The 12,452-nt window shown below is 35.9% G+C and overlaps 2 protein-coding genes across 2 annotated transcripts; one reads left to right on the top strand and one right to left on the bottom strand.

The window, feature by feature from the left end:
* Positions 1-1,649, bottom strand: LOC149490572 (alanine--tRNA ligase, cytoplasmic-like). Its single transcript, XM_089706178.1, has one exon. The coding sequence runs from the start codon at positions 1,606-1,608 to the stop codon at positions 502-504; it is 1,107 nt and encodes a 368-aa protein (XP_089562304.1). The 5' UTR covers positions 1,609-1,649; the 3' UTR covers positions 1-501.
* A 722-nt stretch (positions 1,650-2,371) lies between these two features.
* LOC149490571 (E3 ubiquitin-protein ligase Su(dx)-like) lies at positions 2,372-12,452 on the top strand. The gene is made up of 11 exons (XM_089710259.1): positions 2,372-2,375; positions 2,983-3,109; positions 3,153-3,439; positions 5,540-5,760; positions 7,050-7,163; positions 7,879-8,058; positions 8,401-8,901; positions 9,214-9,309; positions 10,243-10,395; positions 11,357-11,488; positions 12,040-12,452. The coding sequence occupies exons 1-11, from the start codon at positions 2,372-2,374 to the stop codon at positions 12,175-12,177; spliced, it is 1,953 nt and encodes a 650-aa protein (XP_089566385.1). The 3' UTR covers positions 12,178-12,452.

Genomic DNA, 12,452 nt, shown 5'->3' with positions numbered 1-12,452 from the left:
TGTAGTTTTATTTTAACTTTATTCATAAAATTAGGATTGTAAGTACCTATCTTGTTTTTAGTAATTTTATTTTATACGAAGCTCCTGTAGATATAGTAGTTCTTATCGACACTGCGCTGTGTTACGTCATGACGCTGCGCCGGCTGCCACACAGGTTAGTCAATGAATTATTATAAATGCTGATGTATTTTATTTCCATTTTTGTAGGAATCAATTTGTATGAAATATATAATTTTCATATTTTAATTGTAATTATATTTTTTTAATAGTCTTAAAGTACTATACTATTTTTAGCTAGTATTGAAGCTGTTTTCATTTGTTGCTGTATTGTTGTTTCCACCTTATATACATATATAAATTTGCAATGTATGTATAGAATAATATAGATAATAAAAGAAATTGTATTCATTGTTAAGCATTTATTGAACATCAATGTGTTACAGAATAATTTAATAAATGTTATGTTCACTTACATATATTATTATAAATTCATGAATCAATTTAAGAACTCGATATTTTAGAAATTGCAAATTCGCGAGCTATTTTAATTGCTTCATTAAGACACGAAGAATTATTTCCTGAGGCTTGAGCTGATTCTGCTTTGCCTCCACCTTTGCCATTCATAATTCCTACAACAGATTGTACCCATTCCGAAGCAAGTAATCCCTTTTCCACTAAGCCTTTAGGCACTGCTGCTAAGCAATATATTTTATTACACTCGTCATCTACTGAAAAGAACATTGCTGCGGAGTTTGGAAGCAATTGTTTTACTTGTTTTAAAGCACCATCTAGAGCCTTGGTATTTCCATAAGCTTTTAATTCTTCTACAATCACTTCAGACGACTTTTCGTTTAGACATATTTCTTTCGCTTTTTCAATTACAAGATTAATTGTAGCGGCTTTTGCAAGACGTTCTTTATCATCAAGTTGCTTTTTCAAATTTTTAAGCATCGTTCTTAGCTCTTCTTTTTTCCAATATGCTATCTGTGCTTGTGAAATTTCATTTGTAAGCTCTACTATTTTTTTCACGGTTTCCTTCTGGTTGAGATTGTCACCCTGATCCTTAATGTAATTAGTTATATTATTAACTTCATTTTCCAAAATACTCATTTTGTTAATAGCTTTTACTGCTTCTGGTCCTGTCAAAGCTACAATACGACGGATACCTTTCGCTATACCTTCTTCGCTTACGATAACATAATCTCCGATATGTCCTGTTTGGTGTAAATGGGATCCACCACAAAACTCGACAGAGGTTTCGAACCCATTGGGACCTTCGGGATTAGTTTCCAATTCTTCAACAGGTATTCCCACGGACACTACGCGAACTGGATCTGGGTATTGTTCGTCAAACATTGCTCTTAGACCATTAATTTTTTTGGCCTCACTTAAACTAGTGTACTTAGCATACACACGTTTATTATCGTTAATGATGTTTTTAATTTGATCTTCGGTGTCTTTTATTTGTTTTGTAGTCATAGGACCTTTATTCGTGAAATCAAATCTAAGGCGATCAGGCATTACTAAAGATCCGCGTTGATCAGCATCGTTTCCGAGAACTTTTCTTAGAACATTGTTTAAAATATGAGTTCCAGTGTGATTGTTCATAACCAGTCTTCGTCTTTCGGTATCAATGTTAAGAGACAAAGTGTCAATTTGTCTCTTAACATTAACAAATCAATTCGGCCGGTATGTTTTTTTTTTTTATTTTTTTTTTTTATGTATGTACACCGATTACTCCGTGGTTTCTGAACCGATTTAAGTGATTCTTTTTTTGTTCGATGCGGGATGGTGTCGAATTGGTCCCATAAAAATTTTATTCGGATAGGCCCAGTAGTTTTTATTTTATGAGCATTTTTGTCTGTATTTGTAAATGTTTCAAGTGCAAGTTTGAAGTCGGTTGTTTTTAACGCAGTTATTGACTTGTTCAAACTTAAAATGTCTTTATGTATCATACATTGCACTTGTAAGATAATACATACACACACATATTAAGAAAAAACACTATTTTTAACGTTCATGATATTTTTGATGTCATTTTTGTTATTTAAACTAGTTAAAAAACAGTTTAAAAAAGTTCTGTCTTGGACGTCCGTGTGTCTGTATGTGCGGATCCTTTTTCTTGTTAACACGATAGCGACCGAAATACTTTACTAATCGAGTCTTTTTTTTTCTCTTACGCTTGAGTATGCTCAGGAATAGAACCCTTTCATTTTTCAGGGTCTGATTCGATGTGGTTTAATTGTTATTAAATAAACAAAAATAATAATTAATAAATATTTATTAAAAAAAAATTATGAGGCGTGCACTTTTGGATTTTCCAAATTATATTTAAAACTGCAATTAGACTCTGGAAGCACTAGTTAATATAATGCGTAAATAATTTCGCAACAAAAAATTGTTACAACAAATTAAGGTCACTTCAATTTTGTTTTCCAAGTTACTGCTTGCATACAAATTAATCGAAACTGGATTATAAAATAGTTTCTTAATAAGTAAAACGCGTTGAGTAATCGGGTTTTTCTCGTAGAGTAATCCATTTGAACTACCTTTATATAAATTGTATTTAATATTATCTTGAGGAAATGTTATACATGTTAAGAGAATATAATATTTGCCTATTAAATCAATGGATAGATAAATGTATTTATTCAACGTTAATCGATCTTCTTTCTATTTTATTTGTCTTTCATACACGAAACTTACGTAACTAGTACAATATATTAAACTTCTTAAGAAATCATTCTCGAGACATTCGCTGTTCGATGCAAAACAGACTATCTAGTAGTATTTCATTGTTGATCCCACTATAATAATAAACTTGTAAGCACGTAAGTAGATTGTGGTGAAAGTTTGAGTCGGCTATATTTTTTTTTAATTTCGAAGGGTTTTTCTGCCTGTTTCTAAGAAAGCAAATAAATATTTCGTTCCAATGTCTTATCAAAAGGATAGACAAGTACAAGCAATATACGTTTATTACAGCAAGACCATCTTTCATTCTATCGCATACAACAGATTCCTTCTCACACGCTAGCCTTCCCAAGTCAGGCATTTACCTTACTTTTGTATTGCCATTCTCTGACCATTACCATTCTGAAGCGTGTGCAACGTATGTATAATTTTCCAAACATCTAAGTTCCGTGTTAATTCAGATATTACGTGGACCACAACACGCGTTCCACGTCGTGGGAGCGTCCGCAGCCGCTGCCGCCCGGCTGGGAGGTGCGGCGCGACGGGCGCGGGCGCGTGTACTACGTGGACCACAACACGCGCACCACGACCTGGCAGCGGCCGGACACGGAGCGGCTGGCGCGCTTCCAGCACTGGCGCGGCGAGCGGCGCCACGTGGTCGCGCAGGGCAACCAGCGGTTCCTCTACCCGCAGCCGCAGCCGCCCCACCCGCCGAACAGCCAAGAGCACGAGCAGGAACCGCCCGCTGGTGAGTTATGTTCGCCTGGTACTTGTTGCGAGTGATACCAACTCTTCTAAATAGCTGAAGATGTTTTTTAATGATTTAGCTTCAAAATTCAAGCGCTTCAAGTTTGCTCTAGTAGTCATCAGATTAAATCAATTCTCCTTTTTAAGCTATTGCATATAATAGCTTCTATCGTGGGCCTTGAGCGCGGGGACCGAATCGAGAAATTCCGTAACTAAAAAACCTCACGCTCCCCACTCCGACGGACACGGAGGTGTGGCTTGAAGGCATGCTATGCAATAGTTTTACCGCGGGGACTGCCCCCGAGTGCCACACGTCTTTTTTTATCGATTTAGCTTAAAAAATTCAAGCTCTTTAAGTTTGCTATTCTAGTAGTCATCAGATTAAATCAGTTCTCCTTTTTTTATAGAAATTATTGACACATTGAAAATTTTTCTATTATTTTTCTTGATGTCTTATGTTTATGCTGTAATGTTGTCGCGTCGAGCTAATTATGTGGGTGGAATGTATAAACATTAAATTGCATAAAAAATATCAATTTCGATATTTATCAACAGACGATCCGATATTTATCAACAGACGATTATCCAAATTCCTGAATCACATTTTAATTGAATTTTTAATGGAAAGCAATAAATATTAACAAGAAAACCAATAACCTATATGTTGTGTCGACATTATATCCGTGTATCCGCTTGCTTGCCTGTTAGGGCTTCCTAATCAGTACCTACAAACCAACCGCAGTTGACTAAGTTTACATCAAGGAAAACGAAACTTATATTTACTGTTATATACAGTATTATATTATTTTATTATATTATATTATTTTATCAGATTCTATTAATAGCTTTATCATTCTCATACGCATTGCTTTAAAAGGAACACGCATATTGAGTACTTTATGATGATGAGACAACAAAATTCTGGATTATCAAACATTTAGGATAAGGTGCAATGTGCATCTGTATAGAATATACAACTCCCGATAATGAATCATTACATTCGATTTGACAGCTAAAGACAATAATGGATTATAATTATTACGAAAATACGTTTCGTATTCAAATTATAAACGTAATCATTATTGATTGTGTTTGTTACCACCTGCATAAATTCACAAATTACTATTTACCAATCACGAGAAAAGGGTTGACGTACGTAAACCTACATAATTATCTTTCCGCGATAATATTCATGTGAACGATATTATTTATGTCGATGTTATCAATTGTTATACATATAAATAAAGACGTAAGGTACAGACATGCAAGTTTAAGCTACATGTAAGCATACAATATATTATGAGTTGAATTCAAACACGGTACAAAAACAACAGCCAATTTTTATGTACCAAATGCATATAGTACTTAACTACTTATATTTGTTAAGATTAGCACTTCTATCCTATCTGAATCCATACAATTGTTATGATACATATGATTGCCTAGGAAAGGCGGTATAATTGTACTTTTGTGGTTTTAATGTTTCTTCTTTAAAGATATAGTTTTGATGTTTATGTTTAATATTGATTTGTGTAATTTAAAGATATCTTCACTTGTGATTTTCCCAAGGAACATAATTAGTACACATAATCTGCAACGGGTAACATACTTCGTAGAAAAACAATCTTTTTAATTTTCAACAATAATAAGTAGGCTTTATACATTGTCTAGTTGAATTTTGTATGATTGAAATACACCATATGATCAAATGAACGATATCGTCTATGTCCATGTTAAATGTATCCAAATAAAATAAAAGTTGAACAAACAAGAATTACAACGACACTTCATAGGCAAAAGCGATCCACGGTTTGGGCTATGGGACGTGCCTAAGAAATATACATACAAATACATATACACTCGAAAAACATAACCCTCCTTTCGCAGTCTTGTAAAATGTTTGGTTTTAACTCCACTCATCATTGAATCCTTTAAATTTTTTTCTTATTTATTCCATTCACGTATTTAACCCATTTAGCACCGAACGGCCAGATCCGACCGCGACACAATAGATTTTCTATTGTGTCTGTGATTCCGGGGCCTGATGGATTAATATTAACTCATACATTCACATATCTATTATATAAAATTCCTCCAACAGCAGGTAGCACAGTGAGCGTAGCTAGCAGTTCGACCGCGAGCACTAGCCCCCCAGCCCCCCCCAGCGCGGCGAGCACAGCGGGCACAACCAGCGCGGTGAGCGCGGAGGACGCGCTCGGCGCGCTGCCGGCCGGCTGGGAGCGCCGCGTGCAGCCCGACGGACGCGTGTACTACGTGAACCACAAGAACCGCACTACGCAGTGGGAGGACCCGAGGACTCAGGTGCGTGTCCTTAGATGCTTGTTTATATTGTAGTGGAAGGAACTGAGGACTCAGGTACGTGTCCTTAGATGCTTGTTTATATTGTAGTGGAAGGAACTGAGGTCTCAGGTACGTGTCCTTAGATGCTTGTTTATATTGTAGTGGAAGGAACTGAGGACTCAGGTACGTGTCCTTAGATGCTTGTTTATATTGTAGTGGAAGGAACTGAGGACTCAGGTACGTGTCCTTAGATGCTTGTTTATATTGTAGTGGAAGGAACTGAGGACTCAGGTACGTGTCTTTAGATGCTTGTTTATGTTGTAGTGGAAGGAACTGAGGACTCAGGTACGTGTCCTTAGATGCTTGTTTATATTGTAGTGGAAGGAACTGAGGACTCAGGTACGTGTCCTTAGATGCTTGTTTATATTGTAGTGGAAGGAACTGAGGTCTCAGGTACGTGTCCTTAGATGCTTGTTTATATTGTAGTGGAAGGAACTGAGGACTCAGGTACGTGTCCTTAGATGCTTGTTTATATTGTAGTGGAAGGAACTGAGGACTCAGGTACGTGTCCTTAGATGCTTGTTTATGTTGTAGTGGAAGGAACTGAGGACTCAGGTACGTGTCTTTAGATGCTTGTTTATGTTGTAGTGGAAGGAACTGAGGACTCAGGTACGTGTCCTTAGATGCTTGTTTATATTGTAGTGGAAGGAACTGAGGTCTCAGGTACGTGTCCTTAGATGCTTGTTTATATTGTAGTGGAAGGAACTGAGGACTCAGGTACGTGTCCTTAGATGCTTGTTTATATTGTAGTGGAAGGAACTGAGGACTCAGGTACGTGTCCTTAGATGCTTGTTTATATTGTAGTGGAAGGAACTGAGGACTCAGGTACGTGTCTTTAGATGCTTGTTTATGTTGTAGTGGAAGGAACTGAGGACTCAGGTACGGGACGGGCTAAGGTGCTTGTAAAGAAAAGAGCTGTATATTGCGATGCAAGAATGGCAATGGTAGTGTACTATGTGTCAAATGACATTTGTAATACGATTTACTCGGAAAGGTTTGCCTTAACGTAAATAGGTTTTTTACATATAAGATAGTATCTGACTCTAAAATTAAATTACAATACAAAAGTTATTGTTTGACTTATACTATTATTGATAAGTTTGAATTAACAGGTAACACTTTTGATGCTAAGTCGATCGCACTTTTGGTGCAAAATCTATATTTTGTTAGTGCGATGCATTCTCTGATCAATATTTTTTGTTTGCGCATTGCATAGAATTCTCTGTTAAAATTGTGAAATTAATTTTCAGGGTCAAGAAATTAGTGCATTAGAGGAGGCTTTACCCCCCGGCTGGGAGATTCGTTTCACAGAAGAGGGAACGCGATACTTTGTAGATCACAATACGAGAACCACCACCTTCCAGGTACGTATATTTTTAAGTTATATTTGAAGGCAATATCACCAACGTACTAGCGATGGGCTAGAAAATGAAATTGCTAATTTTAACTGCAGTGAAATACATATCACCATTTGCTATTACCCCGACTACATCCGGTTTCGCCTGGTATAAAAAATAGCCACACTACTCTACTCTACTAGTGGGCTAACCCTTAGGTTACGTATTTATCTCATGACGAAAGAATTTTTAATCGCTCATTTAGTTTTTAGTTAAATTATTACAATCAAACAAATTCTTTATCTATAAAGCATGTATTTATTATTCATGTTAAATGTAAATGTATTAATAAAGATTAATAAAGAGCAAGAATATTAGTGAGTCGTCTGCTCTATCGCTGGGGTTGCAGTAAAAAAAAAGACTGGTTGCACTCCGGGAGTGCCGGCAGAAGTGAAAACTTGATTATTAACGTTCAGCATGTTTGATATTTTGGAAGGGTATCCGTCTTACGCATGGAATATAAGGGCTTAAAAAAAAATCGTCTTACGCTTTTTCGATCAGGCCACGTGTCCTGACGCGAGTTTAAGATTTTATACCCAACGCCGCTAAAGAAGTTTTCACTTCAAAAATTGGTTTGAGACGATTGACTCTAACTCGTGTTATAAAAAGTGTAGTAGCCTCTCTAGTACAGTACATAGTAACTCAATGATTAAAATACATAATAAGTGTCACTTCTGTGCAGGACCCGCGGCCGGGCGCGCCGAAGGGCGGGGCGGGCGCGTACGGCGTGCCGCGCGCGTACGAGCGCTCGTTCCGCTGGAAGCTGAGCCAGTTCCGCTACCTGTGCCAGAGCAACGCGCTGCCCAGCCACATCAAGGTCACGCTCGCCAGGCAGACGCTCTTCGAGGACTCCTACCACCAGGTTCATACTATTATTTGCTGATAATTGTGTTCCAAATTGTTCGTATTAGTCGAAATATTATTTAATTTATAGTATCTGCTAGACCAATGTACACAATTATTTTGGAAACTTTTTACGTGAAACAAAATAATTATAATAAAAGACTGGCAAATGAAGGAAGGATCTGTTCTAAAAGGCAGACGAGAAGTTGGTCTCATCTTGTAAAAAAAATCATATTATATTTAAAACTCAAGGATTTCAGATCATACATAAAATATAATCAACTGAAATTGTTTATTTTTTTAGGCAATTGTTGTTATATTAAAAGAAAATATTTAATAAAATACAATTTTCTCCTTTCAGATAATGAGGCTACCCGCATACGAGTTAAGAAGACGTTTGTATATAATATTCCGTGGTGAGGAGGGTCTGGACTATGGAGGCGTCAGCCGAGAATGGTTTTTCCTATTATCGCATGAAGTTTTAAACCCCATGTACTGTTTGTTCGAATACGCGAATAAAAACAACTACAGCCTTCAAATAAATCCTGCCAGTTACGTGAATCCTGATCATCTGTTATATTTCAAATTCATCGGAAGGTTCATAGCGATGGCCTTGTATCACGGTCGATTTATTTATTCCGGTTTCACGATGCCCTTCTACAAGAGAATGCTCAACAAGAAACTCACTATGAAAGACATCGAATCCATCGATCCCGAGTTCTATAACTCTTTGGTGTGGATAAAAGACAACAATATAGATGAGTGTGGCCTTGAAATGTGGTTCAGTGTGGACTTTGAAGTGTTGGGCCAAGTGATACACCACGAACTGAAACCGGCCGGTGATAAAGAACGTGTTACAGAAGTGAGTTATATTTTATATATTACATATTTTAGGTATAAATTAAATATATTTTTTTTAATATTTCAGGACAATTTTCATACACGACACAATCTGATCCCATACTAAGCTTTTCGCTTGTGTTATGGAAACCAGATGGCTGATAAACATACATATATAATTTTAAATAAATACTTATATAGATAATAATTGTCTTGTAATTATCATTTGTTTTGTCATTTTAAATGTTTTTTCAAAAAAGTACTTGTACTTTTTTGTGTACATTACAATATTTAAAAAAAATAATTAAAGTGCAACCAATTTCGTTTATTTTAGACAAACAAAGAACAATACCTGCAATTAGTAACACAATGGCGAATGACGAGAGGTATTGAAGAACAAACATCTGCTTTCCTTGATGGCTTCAATGAGGTGAGTTTTAAATGTTTCAAAATGAAATATAATTTGACGTAATCAATTATTATTTGAAGTATTTTAACAAATACAAGTTGTTTATTTGTCTGTGACATAAAGGGGAAGTTTTAAGTACGAAGAAAGTTTCGCAAATTGTAAATTGTCTACCCTCCCTGTTAGAAACGACATCGAAATATGCTTCGTTTTTTTTTTTTCGAATAAGGCTACTTGAGTTTGTGTATAAATCCAATTGATAAAACAATTTCAAAATAAATAGTGTGCTTCTTGAGATCGTTTTCTCGTAGCTAGAGCAGATTACAAGCTCTTTTTTATCCTAGGACTACTCTGTATATTATAACTTTGTCAATGCATATGTATTTAATTTAAAATAGCCTCTGTACCTACACCGAGGGTGTAAGAGTGACAAACATCTATACATTCTATCAAATTTTCGCTTTACTTACCAATATCATTTATTGGTAAGAAGAATTGGACAATAAGTATCTAATTATTTTAACATTAATTGATTATTTTGCCGTCAAAATTGGATTTATGTATTATGTATATGTGTATTTTTTACCTAATCTGCAGTTAGCTGCAGACTGTGTGTCTTTGATTTAATGTTATATTTGTTAGTGGTGGTTGCCTATAATTGTGACAGCACTATGTCTACGATTGTTATTACTTTAATGCTTTTACCTATGTATCAGTGTATGTCATGTTGGTGATCCTTAATGAAAAAATGTATGCGTGTACAAGAGTACACACGTAAGAAGTGAAACTTCTTTATGACCTTAAAAATGTCACGAGTATGGCGTAACGCAAAAATGTCACGCGTACGGCGTAACGCAAAAATGTCACGCGTACGGCGTAACGCAAAAATGTTACACTAAATTTTTGTCCAACGCCGATAAAGAAGTTTCACTTCAATAAATAAATGACGCATGTTAGGTGGTGCCGCTCGAGTGGCTCAAGTACTTCGACGAGCGCGAGTTAGAGCTGATGCTGTGCGGCATGCAGGAGGTGGACGTGGACGACTGGCAGCGGAACACCATCTACCGGCACTACACGCGCACCAGCAAACAGGTCGTCTGGTTCTGGCAGGTACGTCACGTAGCTTTTTTTTAAATTGTTTTTTGAATTTAGAATGAGATGTTTTTGTGAAAATGTGTTTTTTTTATTATAATCTGTGAAGTTAGCTCTCTTCTCAATCGAGTGTTGGAGCTACAAATGATCGTCGATGTTTGCCGCCACTACGGCTATTACGAATAAACATCTGCAATGACGACCGATCATAGACACTATCGTGATTGCCTCTACTCTTCCAACGCTACCGATTGTGAAGAGGGCTCATTAGAATTTTTAACGACGAATGTTTTGGAATTTTGACGTGACAACGTCTTATAATTCGATAGCGCCGGCTGCATGCACGAAAAAACATGACTCATGCGGCGTTACCTCGCTCTGAGGCGTTCCATGTACGGCTTGAAGCGCCGAACGAGCGACAAAGAAGCACAATTGGACGTTGTCACGTTCAACTATCGCCAGTAAACCGACTTTACAGACAACCAATTTATTTTAAATGGCTTTTTGAATTTAGAATGAGATGTTTTTTGTGTCAATGTGTTTTTTTTTTATTATAATCTGTGAAGTTAGCTTTCTTCACAATCGAGTGTTGGAGCTACAAAATGATCGTCGATATTTGCCGCCATTACGGCCTCATTGCCACTACTCGTCCAACGCTACCGATTGTGAAGAGGGCTCATTAGAATTTTTAACGACAAATGTTTTGGAATTTTAATAATGAGTTTCTGGGAATTTTAAATTGTATGGTGAAAGTTGAATGTTCAACTAGGCGGAAAGTGTAATTATTGTAATGAGTAAGAGAAATCAAATATGTAACAAATTATTTAATATGATAAAATATGACTAAGTTATTTTTAAGTTTAAAAAATTACTTTCACTGTTAATTCAAGTATACATATATAATTAAATAAATAAATTAAATATATTTATAACATGGGTTGCGATGGTAGTTTTTCTAATGACACTCTTATATTCGCAGTTCGTACGCCAAATGGATAACGAGAAACGCGCGAGGCTGCTCCAATTCGTAACAGGAACGTGCCGAGTGCCGGTCGGCGGGTTTGCGGAGCTCATGGGATCCAATGGACCTCAACGCTTTTGTATAGAAAAGGTTCGTTTTATATTACACTAGCTGCTCCGCGCGGTTTCACCCCCGTGGCTCCACTCCTGTTGGTCGTAGCGTGATGATATATAGCCTATAACCTTCCTCGATAAATAAGCTATCTAACACCGAAAGAATTTTTCAAATCGGACCAGTAGTTCCCGAGATTAGCGCGTTCAAACAAACAAACTCTTCAGCTTTATAATATTAGTATAGATTGTTTTTAATCCTACACACTGTCAGTATCATCATAAGTATGATAGGTAATTATGGTTGTTCCTAAAACTTATATTATTCAATAAATAAGAAACAGTCACTTTTTATAACTAATACTAGCTTATTTTTTTATTAATTAAAACAATTGTATGTTCGATGCTGATGCGATGTTGCCCTCTTTAGCAAGTATTAACTTACACATATTTTTTTGTCTATATCACAATTTTAAATTATTGATGTTAAGACGTTCAGTTTATTCACATTCCTAAATAAATACGAATATATTATTTTCTCAATTTTAATGTAAGTTTAAAGACTAATCAATATTTGCATTTCTTTTAAAGGTTGGAAAAGATACTTGGTTGCCGCGATCACACACCTGCTTCAATAGACTCGACTTACCTCCTTACAAAAGTTACGAGCAATTATGTGAAAAGCTAAATTTCGCTATTGAGGAAACTGAAGGCTTCGGGCAGGAATAACATTATTTGTTTGCTCTTAGTATTAGTAAATGTAATATAAATTAAAAACACAATAAATTAATTGCACCATACCTCGAAATGAGGCATTTATACCAATGAACTTGGTGCCGTCGAAAAAAAAGACCAACCAAATACTTGTATGAAATATTTTGTTTTAACAATTATTTTATAATTATGTAGATATCACTAGTGTATTGTCAGTTATATAAGATATATTTTGTTTGAACTATATTTAAAAGTTCTTCTATAAAGTTCAATAAAATTCCAAAACAACA

Source organism: Colias philodice, chromosome 2 (genome assembly GCF_061535455.1).
Source record: "Colias philodice isolate Cphi_HAF_F1 chromosome 2, ilColPhil1 Martin Lab GWU primary, whole genome shotgun sequence".
In the NCBI taxonomy this organism is placed as follows: Eukaryota; Metazoa; Arthropoda; class Insecta; order Lepidoptera; family Pieridae; genus Colias; species Colias philodice.
This window is presented reverse-complemented; position numbering and strand designations above follow the sequence as displayed.